The 18,358-nt window shown below is 33.8% G+C and overlaps 1 protein-coding gene across 1 annotated transcript; it reads right to left on the reverse strand.

Annotated features, from left to right (window-relative positions):
* Positions 1 to 10,248: 10,248 nt before the first annotated feature.
* Positions 10,249 to 16,599, reverse strand: LOC132308658 (persulfide dioxygenase ETHE1 homolog, mitochondrial). The gene is made up of 9 exons (XM_059806811.1): positions 15,829 to 16,599; positions 14,499 to 14,627; positions 14,215 to 14,322; positions 12,915 to 13,049; positions 12,193 to 12,234; positions 11,989 to 12,048; positions 11,854 to 11,907; positions 11,128 to 11,152; positions 10,249 to 11,019 (listed from the first exon to the last, which is right to left on the reverse strand). The coding sequence occupies exons 1-9, from the start codon at positions 16,093 to 16,095 to the stop codon at positions 10,922 to 10,924; spliced, it is 918 nt and encodes a 305-aa protein (XP_059662794.1). The 5' UTR covers positions 16,096 to 16,599; the 3' UTR covers positions 10,249 to 10,921.
* Positions 16,600 to 18,358: the final 1,759 nt, after the last annotated feature.

Consider the following 18,358-nt stretch of genomic DNA (forward strand, 5'->3'; position numbering starts at 1 on the left):
TCTAAATCAAGAAACAATCAATATGAAAAATCCCTTACCCAGCCAATCTTTAAAAAAAAACTTATAATTCAAGCTTTTAGAGACAGACAGTACAACACTATTCAAAGATTAAATTCCTATAACAATATCAAATTTTGAACCAATTAAAACTATACTATCAAATACAAAAAATAATTACTTCAAATTCATCTCACAAATATATATATATATATATATATATACTCAATTAAATTAGGTACAGTACAAATTAATCCAAGGAAACCCTGAAAAGATTGTAAGACAAGTGACTGAATTGATCAATGGACACAAGAAGAAGATATAATTTGGAAAAAGGGTTACGAAACTCTTCAGGAAATTCCAGCGATTCGTATAGTTTCTTGAGCTTCAAATCCTTCAATTCTTTGTTGATTTATGTTGGTGAAATATATGTTTCATGTGACTTTTAAGATATAACAACCATTATACTAATATGATATAAGATAATTAACAATATGCTAAGAAATGATTAATTAAATATGCAATTATATATGTAATTAAATATGCAAAATAAAGCAATAAATTAATAAATAATAAATAAAGAACCTGGACCGAGACTAGTATTGAATACTATGTCCTTGAGACAAATTTGCCCTGCTATGGTGCTAACGGACTTAATGGCGTCTATCTCACAGGATACAACGATCTACATCCACTAGTAGCAGCACTACAAACTCGTGAATATAGCGAACCTCCTCCGTGTAACGCTCTCTCTAACTTAAAAATGCATCTATACTATATAAATGTTGAATTGGGTGTAATCCGAACCAAATGGTTCGAACCAATCTTAATATGGCTCAATGAAATTGGATTAGGGTCTAAGTGGCTCAGACCACTTAACCTATGGTTTGAACCCACTTTGGTTGGGTTCAAGTTTAGAGAGGGAGATAGAAGAAAATGAAATGAATGATTTGCAAATGATCCAAAGGGGGGTATTTATAGGTAACAAGGTGCATTTTCGGGTAGGTGCAACCCTTTGGAAAAAACTAAAAAGTAATTTTTAAGCAATGTGCATTTTCGGATTGGGTGTGTCTTTTCATCATGGACACAACCATTTATATGTGTCTCTTCATTACTAAACACAACCATTTATATGTGTCTCTTCATCACTGGACGTAACAGCTCCAATTGGTTGCAATGGTTCACATGGTGTCTGTTCACCAATAGACACATCCACTCCAATAAGTTACAATGGTTCACATGGTGTCTGTTCGGTTCACATGGTGTCTGTTCACCAATAGACACATCCACTCTAATATGTTGCAATGGTTCACATGGTGTCTGTTCACCAATAGACACATCCACTCCAATAAGTTGCAATGGTTCACATGGTGTCTGTTGGTTTTGAGTTGCATATTTTCATCCCATAACCAACCAATAATTGCACATGTTCAGTCCAAGGCATCTATTGATGACTAATCAAACAATTTTCATTCACAATTTCTAACAATCCCCCACATGAATAGAAATTAGCTGCTTAAATGCAAAAGATAATCATGCAGACACTAGAGAAAGTATAGTCGAAAAGTTACTACATCAGGATAGGTAGCTTTTGGCTTTGAACCTTCCTTAGTGTATTGCTATTGGATTTACTGGCTAACCAGTGAACGCGATGTCTTAAACTGTTTAGCCGTTTGTGTAAACCAATACAATAACAAACACACAGTACCATTCCTCATAAAGTTAGTTCTCATTGTTGTGTTCATTTTGGCCCTGAACAACTCCTGGTATTCATGAATGCTCTAGAAAACTTAGCCTTTATAGTTCTCATAAAGTGGCCCCACTTCACACTCATATAGGTGACTTCTTATTAAGAGTATCCTACCATACCCCACTTGAAATTCAAGGTATAAGAGTCATTAAAAGCGTTGTTTATCCTAATCATTGTTGTAAGTAACACTGTCTCATCATAGAAATGGGTAGAAGATTTATATCTTCCTAGTGCTTCTGGTGAGTCACTCAGAATTTCTGTTGTTCCTTTGAACCTAGATCTTGGGATCTCCAATCAGCTAAGTTGGGTTTCCATTAAGGTGACTCATTAGCTTTCGGCTTTAACCCCATTCCCCTCGATGATCTGTACAATTGTTCTCTAGTACAACCTTAATTTTATATGTTGCCACAAGGTTGTGTTTAGAAATATTACACTCTGCAGAGATTTCTCTAATTAAGAGCAACTGTATACTTTATGCCTAAAATTGCTTATTGTTAGCAATATTCTTTTCTTTATTGGCACAGGTGTAGACTTACTTTGAAATGTCGTCTATGTGAAGTCTATTGACTTTCCTATTTGATTTATTCAAAGTTTCTAACTTTGAGTTATATTAAGAACATATAATTACACCTTTAATATTAAAGACATATCCACTCTTGGATTTGAAGTCTTTAATATCCCACATCCAGATTGTATCAATGTTATACCTCCAATTTAGTTAGATACCTCGATCTATGCAATATTGTACTTAGTGATCCTATCCTGGATTGAAAGTGTGCAATCAAACACAGTTATTAAGATGCCTTGCAATCTCAACCAGTGATATACTTTGACTAGTGTTTATATTTGAGATTTACATCTACAAAAGTTAGCTAACCTTTTGTTATTATAACTAATATTATCTCAATCTCACTATATTGAGAATATACTATATTATCAAATGTTAAATCTTTCATATCAAATATACTAATTAGTATATCATTAATTTTTTAAGGCATACAATGACTTATGCATCACATTTATGTCATTGTCTCGGTAATAGCTTTAATCCACTCAAGGACTTATAAGCTTGCATACTTGACTTTTCAACTAGAACAAATACTGCTTTTTATCTGGAAAAATAACTCTTCTAGTTGTTCCATAATATTTTCCTCGTAAGAAATAACATGCACTATTGCTATAATACTATAAATGATTTTTAGTTCTATCCTAAAAATTTTAGGACTTGAAACCCCCCACATTTATAAGTATTTCTCTTAAGATGAGGTGACTTGTAGTAAATTTCATCTATGGATAATATTTCCCCACAACTTTGGAATAATCCTGAAATTTTATTTATGATATATTTATTATGGTTTTCTAACTCTTGAAATACCATATACTAAATACTTCACCTCATATACCTTTCCAAGGTTCTATATATTTGTTTCTCAACAAACATACATAACTGTCTCTAGTGCATATGTACTCACTTTATCTCTAGCTTATTCTTATAATAATTCACCGACATTACTATGAATTAATGTTAAAGAAATTAATTAGATTTGGCTCTAATTAATATTTGCTTCTACATTTCTTATATTTATGACTTAAGTTATTTATGTTTAGGTTCATGTTAAGTCAGTCATATTAACATGTCATAACCTTTCATGTGTCACACATCACATAATTCAATCATTTAAGCAAATAACTCACTTATTATTTAAGCTTTGGATACATCACCACACAGTGAACACTCACTTCTTAGCTATCATTATTGGTTAAAAGTGAGTTTTTAAGCTATTATTACTAACTTAGATTAAGCACACTCTTCTTATTAATCACTACTAGTTTATGTTGAACACCCACTTTTCTGATATTACCACTAGCTTGAAGTTAAGTTTGCTCAGTTATCAATTCTAGTAGCTCTTAACTTTAGTACACACTTATCTACATAGTCTACCTTGGTAGTAGAGTAATTTGTTTTGAAGAATATTCTTCAAAAACTATTACTTTACAAGTAGTATTAGTCCCTCCTACATAAGCAGATATGATGTATAGCTCAAATAGCTTATGGCTAAAATGGCTACTCGTTACCCTCGTGTTTTTTTACTACCAAGTTGAAAGCTAGAACCAACTAACAAGTTTTCATCTTCCTCTTAAGTTCTGTGCACCTTATTAATCATTTTAGCTTATAGCTAAGTTAACTAGTTTGCAACTCAGTACCATTTTAGCTTTTAGCTAATTGTACATTAGAGCTAACTAGCTTGATTTGGCTTGTCTCAATGTACTTGCTTAGTGTATCCATAACATTTTCCATTAAACTCTTTAGAGTTATTGAAAAATCTTCTTTTATTTAGCCCATTCACAACTATACGTGTCTTAAACACTAGTATAGATCTTTTTCCCTTAACTATCGTGTAACGACCCAAACCTGCGGGTCTGGATCATTAACCTGGTCCCTACCCGAACCCGAAATCCACAAGGGTTATAATTGTCGTTTTCCAGTTATCATGAGTGATATTCAAATTATTACATGGCTTACAACACTTCACAAAATACGACCCAAAGAGAGAGGGTCAAACACTGGTCAAAAAGGGAGAGTCAGCCGGCTGATGGCCCTTGGTCGGCCGACTGAAACCACATGGTTGGTCGACCGAAACTGCATGGTCGGTCGGCCAAAACGACTCTCAAAGTTACATGCTATCGGGACTGAAATTTGGGGTTCAGTCAGCTGATGAAGGAGGGTCGGTCGGCTGGTAGCCCTTGTCAGCCAGCCGACAAACCCTGGGAGCTCACTACCTACAGCTAAAACATCCAATTCACTGGGCTAGTTATGAACAAGCCTTAAAACCCTCAGCAATTTTGTATTCACGGCAACAACTAACATCATCCTCTCACCATAATTATCATCATACTTTCAAGTAAGAAGTTTCATACATTTAATAGTCACAATATGGACACAATACTGTCATTCATACATCCCCTAATGATCATATACAAAAATAGATATTTTAATTACATTATAAGATACAAAATGATACATTGGTAGTTAATGTTTTCCATAATGGAATTTAGTTACAAAAGATAACAAAAAGGTCAGTTCTCTAATCCAAGCTAAGTCTGTGGTGGATAATCTTCCTCCACTTTTTTCCCGAGTCCTGAAAAATGTTAAATAACAATGGGGTGAGCCTAAGCTCAGTAGGAGGTGCCTAAGGCACACTTCTTGAAACCCAGTGATCCTAACAATGAATAGAATATATATAAGCGGGGTCATGCCATACTAGTTAAACAAACCACGAAATCAACATTTCAAGTCATTATTAAATCATGTCGTGCAATGAAATATAATGTCATGATATGTCTCTCCCCAATTTCCCAAAACCAATCCATTTCATCATTCCAAAAACCGTTAATGTAACCCGACCCATAGTACCTCTATGGCGTCACGAGGAAAGAGTGGGGTAGCAATCCCCGACCACATAGCACCTCCATGGTGTCGTCTGGCCTAGGTAACTCAACTTCCCTCTAGATTACATTAATAACACGGACCACTAGGCGCCTCCTAGGCGTCCGGGTTTTCACAAACTTTTTCCCAAAACCATTTGTTTTTCATTAAAATCAAAATTAATCTCATGCCCAATGCTATGCATAGATGTCTCATGCTTTACGATAATATGTCAATGAAAGGACTTTTCATTCCACAATTTCAACATGGTTCCCTACTTCAAACTTCAACAATTTATACATACTAGGCATGAAAATTTCACATAAGCATGCTTTCCCACTTAAGTCATCTAACACACATAGCATCTAATTCATATATGACACATAATTCATTTTAGGAAATGAGATCAACACAAATGTAACATGTTAAATCACAAATCATGAAGGAATAGACTCACTAAGGCCTAAGAAGTCATGGATTAGGGACCTCTACCTCAAATTGATGAAAAGCCCCAATTTTACACTCCAAACCCTAGAATTGTGATCCCCAAATTGGTGGCCAAATGAAGATTGGCTCCGATCAAACCGTAGATTTCGTCGTGCTCTTTAATTTGCCGCAAACAACATTAAAAATCTCTCAACGGTTTGAGAGAAATCAAGGTTTGAAGATTGCAATAAAAAGAGAAAGGAAAAATGGGAGGAGAGGAAGATAGGGGGTGTGAGATAAAGAGAGAGATTTGAGACCAACAATGGTCTCTTGACCATATAAGGATAAGTGGTGGGTCCCTCCACTTCTCTTTTGAATTTTTCTTTTCTTTTTTAACTTTAATTCCCTCCACACATAATTATATACATACACACATATAATAATTTATAACCACACATAACACATTAAATAAATAAATGTGAAGCAATTGGACTCAACCAAAAACCCCCCGTGCACGACAATTCCGGTAGCGCGTCCCACATGGGACCGTCCGACCCGAAAAAAGGGAAAAATGTAAGAATGACCAACCTTGCATTTCAAAGAGTCCTGAACTCAATGAAATGCCCCAACTAACTCTCGAACATTACCGGCACACTCCACAATGCCCGACACGCAAAATGAGAAAAGACAAAAATGCCCCTTACGTAAACAGAAAATTCTAGAAAAATGCAAAATGACGAAATTCATAAATATTACATATCGGGAGAATTGACATAGTTGGACTAGTCAATTTTTGTCTGTTGTATTAAACACACAAACCAGTCATGAACTCGTATACAAAGTTAATAATATATCACATTAAATAAACTATATTGTAAGATTATATCACATAATTAATCTAAGAAATAATAATATCCAAGAGAAGATTTTGCTTCCTTAACGCTTTGTGGATCATTCTCCAATAAACATGTTATAAAATCAAGACCAAAAGATTTAGACATTCTAGCCCTCTTGCTATGTCTAAGCTCGTCCTTATTTTTATTGTATGATTTATGCACAAGAAAATTATACAATAATTGAAGCCCGCATGATTTTGTTATTGGGTTTTATCCCAAACGGCCGCATACCAATTGGAGATAACACCACCTCATAAAATCACTTCACCTTTCCCTTACGTAGGTAGTGCATGTGGGACTGTGCACTTGTAGCTCGCTCAGTGTGGTAGTATGTGAGTGCCTCTTGCACCCGCCTACGGCACACCCACCCACAAGGTCGCCACAATATAAGTCCCACTTTAACTTTCTTAGGAGTAGGAATTGCAACCTTAGTTAAACACTCCCACACTTAAAGAATTTATAGGAATGTTTTTGACCTTTCTATAATTCATATGGTGTCTCATTAGTTTTCTTTTGCGTAAAGCAAAGCTTCCCCTACAAATTCTGGGTTAAACCAGAACTTATCAACATAGCATTCATCATTTCTTTTAAAGTACGATTTTTGCATTCAGCAACACCGTTCCATTCAGGTGAATAAGGAGCAATAGTTTAGTGAATAATACCATATTCTGAACAAATGTCAGCAAATGGTGCTTTATATTCACTACCTCTATCACTTCTTAATACCTTAATCTTTTTGCTAAGTTGATTCTCAACCTTATTTTTATAATATTTAAACATTTCTAAGGTTTCATCTTTGCTTCGTAGAAAATATGCACAATAATATCTCGTGCAATCATTGATAAAAGTAACGAAATACCTTTTTACACCTCTAGTTGGCACAAATTTAAGATAATATAATATACTACATAATATCATATTACAAAATTAAAATAATTCAACCAATATTTAAAATAATAAATAATTCAATAATCTACTTATATAACATGCTTCAATTTCACATAATATTTAATACATCAATATTTAGCATATTATCATATAATAATGTATATAATAATATTTTATTATATCTCAATTATTAGTATAATCTCTATTTGGTTATATCTTAAATAGAAACATATAATAATATCTATGCAAGGATAGATTATGTCTTAAGATTGTTGGTAAAATATATGTTTCATGTGACTTTTAAGATATAACAACCCTTATACTAATATGATATGAGATAATTAATAATATGCTAAAAAATGATTAATTAAAAATGTAACTATATATTTAATTAAATATGCAAAATAAAGTAATAAATTAATAAATAATAAATAAAGAACCTGAACCGAGGCTAATATTGAATACTATGTCCTTAAGACAGATTCACCCCTCTATGGTGCTAACGGACTCAGTGGCGTCTATCTCCCAGGATACAACGGTCTACATCCACCAGTAGCAGCACTACAAACTCATGGATACGGTGAACCTCCTCCGTGTAATACTCTCTCTGACTTAAAATGTAGATACTATATAAATGTTGAATTGGGTATAATCCGAACCAAATGGTTCAGACCAATCTTACTATGGCTCGATGAAATTGGATTAGGGTCTAAGTGGCTCGGACCACTTAACATATGGTTTGAACCCACTTCGGTTGGGTTCAAGTCTAGAGAGGGAGATATAAGAAAATGAAATGAACAATTTGCAAATGATCCAAAGGGGGGTATTTATAGGCAACAAGGTGCCTTTTTGGGTGGGTGTAACCTTTTGGAAAAAAACTAAAAAGTAGTTTTTAAGTAATATGCCTTTTTCGGATTAGGTGTGTCTTTTCATCATTGGACACAACCATTTATATGTGTCTCTATATCACTGGACACAACCATTTATATGTGTCTCTTCATCACTTTATATGTGTCTCTTCATCACTGGACGCAACCACTCCAATTGGTTACAATGGTTCGCATGGTGTCTATTCACCAATAGACACATCCACTCTAATAAGTTACAATGGTTTACATGGTGTTTGTTCACCAATAGACACAACCACTCAAACAAGTTGCATGGTTCACATGGTGTCTGTTCACCAATAGACACATCCACTCCAATAAGTTGCAATGGTTCACATGGTGTCTGTTGGTTTTGAGTTGCATCTTTTCATCACATAACCAACCAATAATTGCACATGTTCAGTCCAAGGCATCTATTGATGACTAATCAAACAATTTTCATTCACAATTTCTAACAACTTCTTCATCGGTGGTCTCGTCAAACACCGCCTTAGCTTCTTCATCGATGGTGTTGCCGAACATCACCTTCACCACCCTCTACACCAGTGCCGTCCAGTGCCATCCTCCATCAACGCTGTTGTGACCCAATCATCGTAATCATCTGGTTAGCTTCGTTTTAGAGAGAGAGGTGGTGACTTGTGCTTTGGTCAATGCTAACTTAATTTTTGCTGACGTGGCTCTTTAATATTGGTCGGTGCCTCACTGAAAAGTACAATCCTATAATATATATATATATATATAATGGTAGGGATAAGGGTATTATGGTCATTTTAGTTAATTAAGTATATGACATCAACACAGTCCCTTAGGCTATGTTTGGTTCGGTGGGAATGAAAAGAAAAAATAACATTAGTTATGAGGGAAGGGAATGGAAGGGAAGGATAATTTTAACCTCCTATCGTGTTTGGTTGATTAATGAAAGAAAAGAAAAAAAAAATGATAATAATCATGTTTGGTAAAAAAAAGGAAAGTATTTTAATAAATTTATTATTATGCCCTTCTATATTTTAAAAGATAAATTTATGGGGCTCAAAATTTTTTGGCCCATAGATAATGGGCCGAAAAAATATATATATTTTTAGGGCAAATCATTTCAGCCTCCCCATCGCCTCTATCTCTATTATCGTTCTCAACTCTGAACTTGCCCTCTCTCTCTCTCTCTCTCTCTCTCTCTCTGCAACTACAAACTACAAAATCTACAAGAATCAGAAGTTCAAAACCCATATATTTCAGTTTATCTATCTGTCTGCAAGAATCAAAAGTTCAAAACCTATTACCTATATCAAAACCCATATCAGCATATCATTTCAGATTGTTCAAAAAAGCAAAACCCGTACCTTTCAGCTTCCATCGCCCACTGCTCCAATTCGGGTTCGTCGTTCGCAAGCTTCAGCTGCTGGCCCGCTGTCTCTCAACTTTCTTGCCCGCCCCTTCTCTCTGCAACTGCTAACTTCAGCCGCTGGCCCGCTGTCTCTCAACTCTCTTGCCCTAAAATCAAGTGTAATCTTGAGGGTAAATTTGGCATCACAAATAACACATCAACCCTTTCCTTCACTTTCCTTTCATTTTTGGGAGGATAAGGAAATTATTGTTTAAGCCTATTGATAACCTTCCAAAACCTTTCTTTTCCTTCCTACCATTTTTGCCAAACACAATTTTTTAATCACCTTTCCTTTCCTCACTTTTCCATTGCACCAAACTGACCCTTAGTGACAAAAGGAAAGTTTGTGTAAGTTTCATTTTTAAGGAAGGTCCGAATAATTACTTAAACTAAAGAAGAGATCTCTGTAATTATGACAAACCATAAGGAAGGTCCGTGTAATTACCTTTAATGTTATTACATGATTCTACATTCTCAATTTAAGTGCACCGAATGGACCTGAAGAAACCCATGCATGCAGAAGAAAAATCAATCCAGTCCTCCAGTCTTAATAGAATAATGGAGAACAAAATATATAACCAATAGGACGAGAAGGCTTAAGGAAAGCAATGCTATACGATTTTATTAATTCAGGAGACAATAATGTCAACAGTACATTTTCCATGTTACCCATACAGTGTGTATATTATAGCAGTCTCCCACATTATAAGGCTACAAATTACAATCATTCTACTTCATAATAAAACGCAACACACTCGAAACTAGGTAGTTCGAGTATAATACATGTCTAACATTGGCAAGACAAACAACTAGTTCAATTCCCATAACATACGAATCCATAATCTTCCTAAGTACTCTCTAAAATTCAACATGAAATCCATCACATTACCTTGTTGGGGGCAGAAGAGTCGAGACAATGAAGAAGCGTTATGGAGTGCTGCTATCATCTTCTAATTTAGAACCTACATTGTTGAGGCAAATGCAAATGCTTTCCCATAATGACCTGATATTAATACCACTTTAATATTCATCTCTTATGAATAATTTTGTTACCATGTTGAGTCCATTTGAATTCTGCATTCTGCATGCCAACATAAAAGAGTAGCAAAACAAGAGCACATAGAAACAGTGGATCATCCCAACAACCCCGGCCATTTATTAAAAGTTTTGACACCTAAAGGCCACATTCATCAATTTATTATGCATAGAGATCTGGTCTCGATTAACATTGACATCAACTACCATAACCAGCTATGTACGGACCTATACTCAGAGCACACAGGCTTTGGCATTTAAATCTTGCAACCCACAGACCATATTTGCGGGAACCGCTATGTCTATCATCTTTGGATATGATAGGTTTAAATCTGTCAAAAATAAGTGTGCAGCAATTAGCAGTTGATATATAATTATGATTGCATATACTAATAAATGCAACACTAGCTTTCACCAGCTTTTGAACACAAACTACTTACTTTCCATGATGTTCTTGAATGTTTCCTGCAATATTAAGCATTCACCAACGTACAAATAAATTAGTAAAAAGAAGTCGGACCAGATTTTCAAAGTAAAAGAAAACAAAAGAGTAATTATCCTTTTTTCTTTTACGTGAATTGGGATTGATTTTCCATTAAACTTGCCATATCTTTTTCCTTGATTTTTTGTTTTTTTCCACATAATCGTCCAATGTTCAAAAGTTGCACAGTTGAAAAAGAACTCTATTTTCCATTTATTATTCAGAAGTTAATTTCATCCAGTTTATAAGCTATTTAATACAGTGGCAAAATTTGTTACCATTACATCAAAAGAGAAGTTGAGGTTAGGTTGTTGCAATTTTTATAGTGTATCATCAAAAATAACAAAAACATTACCAAGTTAATTTTTCCAGAACCTGGAGGTGCAAGGTAAATTATATGCCTTTTCCCAAATCTTTTTTTTTTTTTTTTTCCTTTTCTTTTCGTTCAGTTCTCTTTGTTTTTTGCTTTTGAAAATATACCCTTCCCAAACTTTTCACAACTTGGGGAACTTATCCTCTAACATTGAAGTTGGGAACTTCAGTATTTTTTAGGATAAAAATTTCCTTGATAAAAAAGAAAAAAAAAAAAAAAAGAAGCTCTTTAGCTATTCAACTACAAGCAACCAAGATTTGTAAAAGTCCATGACTGGAATAAGAAAAATACACTTTCTAGATGCAGAATTACCTCATCTTTTGTCAAACGAGGGTTATAGAGCATTTCCTCTCCCACAGTACTAACCTGGAAATTGATAGGATTTTATAAGTAGCTATTTTTATACAGGTATATCCCAGAAACAAGAGGCATTAGATGTATACTTACAGTGAAACCTTTGTAGTCGTGAGCAGGATACACTAAAGTGTCCTTTGGTAGTGTAAAGATCTGGCCCCATAAGACAAAATCTAATCAGTGACAGATAAAATTAAAATTAAACAAATGAAGATAAATTTTTTTTTTTTTTTTTACAATTTCTATTTTTCTTATTTTACTTCATATTTGGAACATACTGAGTTTTCATTTCCTTGCCTGTGAATGCACTGATTTATACAGCTGTTGTGAACTTCCACCCTGCAGTGAAAAAACTGATTAAGCCTAGCTGCTTAAATTAATTTCCTGGAAATGGTAAACTATAGGCACCCAGTAAGACCAAAGCACAATGTGCCATGGAGATTGACCAAGTGCATTGTGCTTTGAATAGCATTCGAGCTGATAAACTTGTATAATGTGGAGAAATTACTATAATGACCGCAATAAAATGAGAGTGATATAACTTGTTGAAATCCTAAAAAACCCTTGCTTCGACCGAATTGACAAGAAAAACCTATAGTTGAATTGAATGATAATAAACTGAGCATTTTCACTTCAACTGTCTTTTTAAAAACATGATTTAAGGGGAAAATGTGTAGAAAAGTTACTGTAAGTTCTAAGACAAGCAGGCACCAAGAACAAATGACTTACTTGAAGTCAATGCATGCTTAAAGCTCTATAAGTGGAAAAGGAATATGTTAAGGAACACAAAATCATTTATGCAGCAAAAGTTTAACAGTTGATACATTACCACTTAGCTATGGGAATAAGACGGAAGAAACAATCCATGATGCTCACCCCAAAAATATTTTATTGCTACATACTTCATGAGATTATTCCGATCATTATGTCAAATATATTTTGTGGTAACCCAAATTTCTGAAGCAATTGCACATTACGCTAGGAATTGAGAAGCAGATTCTTTTTTATTAAACAATTACCTGAAAATCTGTCCTCCCACATCCACGTATTAATAGGGCATCACCCGTGAAAGCCATCCTTGGTTGAGGCTGTTCAGGTCCATCTCCTGTAACATAGGTAACACAACCTAAGGTATGACCTGGTGTAGCACGAACCTGTAAGAAATTTATTATTTGTTCTATTAGATAAGTCGGGTGGAGAATAAAGCAGCATTAACCGCATAGTCTAACGCTCACACGCATATACATTACTATATATTGACCTATTATCAAATGTAAGAGTCACTTTGGGTTCACTTTAGCACATCCTACAACATTATCTCACTAATCATCCATAAATTTTCATTTTCATTTAAAATGGCTCAAAAAACAACACAACAAGTATGTGAAATGGATCATACGATAGAAATCACCACAAGATTGCCCTAATTAACAGATCATCAATATAGGATGTTATCACGATCCACCTGGAAGCAGTATGATTAGACGGAAATTCCATACACATACATAGATTTGACTGAGGAAGTTCTGACAGATGGCTAATCCAAAGGGTTACCAGAGCCCACTGATGTGGAATTCTTAACAATCTGCTCACGATTGCAAGTTACATACTGGTTTGAGGTGGTATGATGCAATGTATACTTGACCACAATCATGATCTTAATTAAAAACAATACATTCCCTTACCTATTCTTTTATTATCATTCCACCATTCTACTATGCACAAACACAAACTATATCAAAATGTATAATATTATACCCTATGTAGATAATCTAAAATGGAAATTATATGCATAATTCGAACCAGCATATTGTCACCCAGATGCTGAAGTCACAAATCGATCATCTACATGAAACCAAAACCTTGCTATTCATTATATCACTTCCTTGTTCCAAATTACTTTCTTATATACATTATGACCATTACCACAAAGAATACAACTAACTAACTGAATCGCATCTGTCACTTATTTTCACAACATAACATTAGTGTTTAAATTTTCATGATACCAAAGAAATAAAATTGTTCATATTATGTCATCATTTATTCTTTTATACAAGAATTTCATTTCATAAATAAAAATATAGGTTAATTAAAATTACTATTTTTAAAATTTGATCTATGAGCATCATATCTTTTGTGAGAGAAACCATTCCCAAGGCAGTAGGGTTTTCGAGAGACGCCAACTGAACAGAGCTAAAATTAAATAAAACTCACAGCTATATAATAGTCATTCAACTTCTTCTTTTTTTGATAAGGAATCCTCATACATTCAACTTATCAGACAAAACTATCTGGAAATTGCACATAAATCCTTACCTCCAAAAAGAGATCACCAAAATAGATTTCATCACCAGGTTCAACAAAGAGATCAGCTTTTGCATTGCTTGCTTTGGAAATGATAGATTTAACACCAGGAAACTTGCTCTGCAGGCAAGAGTAACACAATAAACAACAACGAAGTAACAAATGCTGAGAAATTCTATTGAACTATTAAAATAAATAATCAATTGGCAAAAATGAATTTGTTCAAGATGATCACAACCTGAAGCACTAACAAAAGTCTTACAAATTGCTCTGAAGTGAGTGAATATTTGATATACCTTCATAAGGCCGGTTCCAGTAACATGATCAGCATGTACATGAGTATTTATAGCATATATAAGCTTCAACCCCAGATCTTTAACAAGAGAAAGATCCCTATCCACTGTCTTGTCCACTGGGTCAACCAGCTTCATATAGATAAACAATGTCAGCATACACCGCAACCAAAGAAAAACACAATATTGATGCAAAATTTAGTTTAAAAGATTGGAGTGTTCTTTTATGTGATCCAGAGGCTAATCTTGTGCAAAATTTGGTTTAAAAGATTGGAGTGTTCTTTTATGTGGTCCAGAGGCTAATCTTGCAGCGTGTACTGATCAATAAAACACTATATCAATCAGCTATTTGAAGAATAAACATAAAATATTTAAAAATATCATAAGCCTTTTAAATCAAAGAATCTCAAAAACAGAAGGAGGGGAGGGGGTGAAGAAAGAAATCTCAAAATTTTGGCATTTATAGGATTTCAGTCCATTTACAAGTTCTAACATTGCCCTGTAAAGAACGGCTCATTTTGCTTTCTATATTCCATCTTCCCTTCTAACCCATAATAGTTAATACAGGAAATAAATGCTAATTCATTGATGCTTAGCCTTGAAATTTTTCAAAACTTTATACTAACGTCAAAATTAGGTTGGTCAACAAAAGCTTAAAAAACCATACTGCACCAACAAGTGAATTTGATTCTCATACTTCTGTTTTTTTTCTAAATGGCATCTTGCCCATTTATTACTTTTTAAATTTTATTTTAATCCATTTTTTTCTTTTACTTTTTAGGGTCATCTGTGTGTTACTAAGCAGAAATAAAGGGTTGGAGGTTGAGGCCAGCCACTTCAAAGCCAGATTTAAGTTCTGTATTAGTCTCCACTTCTAGCACCTGTCATTTTGTTGACCAGGACCAACATTGAAAAAGGGTCAACTTTTTATTTTTTTATTATTATTATTTTTTTATCCAATTTTACAATATTTTTTTTGTTATATTAAGTAAATTATATGCTAATCAAATAATCCCACTTTATGGGCTTACTTCCTCCTCGCAAACAAACCCTGAATCCTTCTCTTTCACATAAACAATTAAGCACACAAACTAATTACCAGACACAATGAAATCAACATAATCACCGAGCAAAATTAGAACAAAAATGACATAAATAAAATAATCTATTGCAATTCAGAATACCAGCATTAATAAATAATTGAATAAATTCATTTCAGATCCATTATAAAGAAATTAAGAGAACCAAAAAAAAGTCATTCCAAAAAATTTCCACAATCACCATTGTGCAATAAAATTACCACAAGATAATATAAGCTGGGCGAGGAATTTACCAGAGCGGGTTTTTCAGGATGAGAGGTATCGGCGAGAAGGTAAGTAAAGGTAGAGGAGTCCTTCTCGAAGAGCTGGCGAAATAAGAGCTTCGGCGACGTCGTCGTACAAAACCCCATTTGCGATTGCGACCTGAGCTTCGAATTTGACGTTCTCGAGACACAGACAGAGACAGAGATCAGTGGATGAGTTATTGTGGGTTTTGTAGAGGGGAGGTTTGAGGGCAGAGACGAAGATAAAGGACATCTTAGGAATCGTAATCCTAACATTTCCGTAGTTTTCGATGCAAAAGGCGATCGAAACAATATCAACCCAACACCTAGTTTATCAATGGCTTATCGCAATTATATATATATATATATATATATATATATATATATATATATCAATCAAAACCTAGTTTATGAATGGCGTAACCTAAATAATATATACACACAGATCTGTATTGGTTATCTCGCCGTTACAATACTCAAGTTATGGACGTTGCTGATTTTGCTCTCCACAGTCCAAAACAACCAACCCTCTTGCTTGCATGTGATGGATGGTTCTTAATTTCTGAAACCTCAAGCTCTCATCTTTGTATTTTTATTTATTTATTTTGCACCTTTTAATTACGAGCATTAGTTTATGTTACTTTTATTGGTGAAATGCTGAGTAATGCCACTATTAAATAATTTGTTGAATAATTTGCAAATGGATTCAATTCAAATGTGTTAATCATTTATCGGAAAAAGCAAATCAATTGATACATGAAAAGTTTTGAAAGACTTTCTGATGAATTTGGTTGGAGATAGAAAAATGAATGGAAGTAAAAGACCAAGGAATGGACGAGATATTTTTAGACAATGTGATTATTTTAATTTGTGTTTTTTTAATGTATTTTAATTTTTGTTTGGTTAAATAAAAATTCAAATTACACAAGTAAATTGTAAGGGTAAAAATTTAAGTCTAAATTCATTAAATTACTTAAATTTACTCGTTAAAATTAAATTATTTTAGTATCCAAACCTTAAGTAAGTGAGTCAATAACAAATAAAAAGTGAGTAATGATATTCTGGTGATAAAATTAGCCGAATCTCTATCCGAATCCTAAGTGGAATAGCACGTATTTATTTATTTATCTTCAAAAGCTAAAGGTTGTTTCGCCACTCCTTCCTAATGAATAGTTCTCCTCCACAATCGCACGTTGCAAAAGGTAGTCCTTTTCCAGATGAAACCACCGGGAATTCATCTAGTGGCATTGCTCATACGCTCTGGATCTCTCTCTCTCTCTCTCTTGGTTTCTGCCGATTTTTCCTCTCAATTCTTGATTCCTCCTCTTCCTTTCTTCCTTCGATTGTGGTGCATTTTATTCAAAATCATGAATTCAATTTCATTTCAAATGGTCAATTAAATTGGGATTTTGTTCATTAATGGAAGACCAAAATAAATTAATCTGTTAACACTTGTGTATAGTGGTCGATGATTTTTTTTTTTTTTTTTTTTTTTTTGTAGATTTCTTATTGTTTTTAGAATAAATTGAAGAATTTGAACATTTTTCTAGATTTCTGTTGTCGCATGAATCTTTTTCTCCTTCAAACAACAAGAAGATAAAGTGTTTTATGAAAAGACTAAATTGTGTTTCAAACATCATTCCTCATATGCGATGAAGTAAAAGAAGAAAAATGAAGTTGTGATTTTGAGAAATAATAAACATAAATATTCGATTAGTCTTGTTCATGTAAATACCTAAAGAAGTTCATATTAAGTCTAAAGATTAGGTCTTAAAAAATCATTGAGGAGAGAGAAAAAAGAAGAAGAACTGAGAGTCTGAGAGGCGGAACACACGGAGAAAGAGAGGTGCACTTAGTGAAATCATGACTTGGCACAGCCACTTAGGATTTGGACTGATATTCGGCTTTTTTTGTCGACCAGAGTATCATTAGGCCATCTGCACTAGCCTCTCCAGATTTTGGCTCTCTAAAAATGTCACATCAGCTTTTTCAAGAGCCACGTCAGTAGTTTTTGCTCTCCAGAAAAATACACTCCATCAGGCTTTCCGAATTTTCGCTCTTTAAAAAAAAAAATTAATTTAAATTAAATTTAAATTTTTTAAAAAAAAATTTCTTAAACGGCTATATTTCTAATGACTATATTCGTAACGGCTATATTTTTCATCTTATATAATGAATATTCATTTATTCATCTGAAAATCATCACTACATTCATCTCTCTCCATTCTAGCAAAATATCATTATCCATCTTTTTCAATTTTGAAATTCCAATGGCTTCGTCATCACAAATTTTTCCTTTGGCAGACTCTAATTCTTCATCTTCCTTGTCATCCTCTTTGGAAGATGACCCTATTAGCTCATTGATTCAACAGGATCAAGACGAATTCTATGAGATTATAAATTCAGTGAGGTCAGAGAGAGTTAAGCAAATATTTCAAGTCCGTAAAAAGAAGCAGTACATACATCGTAACCGAGAGGAAAGCCACTATCAACTAATAAAAGACTACTTCAACAAGAATTGCACATAGAGTAATTTCAC

This window comes from Cornus florida, unplaced genomic scaffold (genome assembly GCF_030987335.1).
Source record: "Cornus florida cultivar Cherokee Brave unplaced genomic scaffold, ASM3098733v1 CherokeeBrave_3.0.0_Hap2_Chr05, whole genome shotgun sequence".
In the NCBI taxonomy this organism is placed as follows: domain Eukaryota; kingdom Viridiplantae; phylum Streptophyta; class Magnoliopsida; order Cornales; family Cornaceae; genus Cornus; species Cornus florida.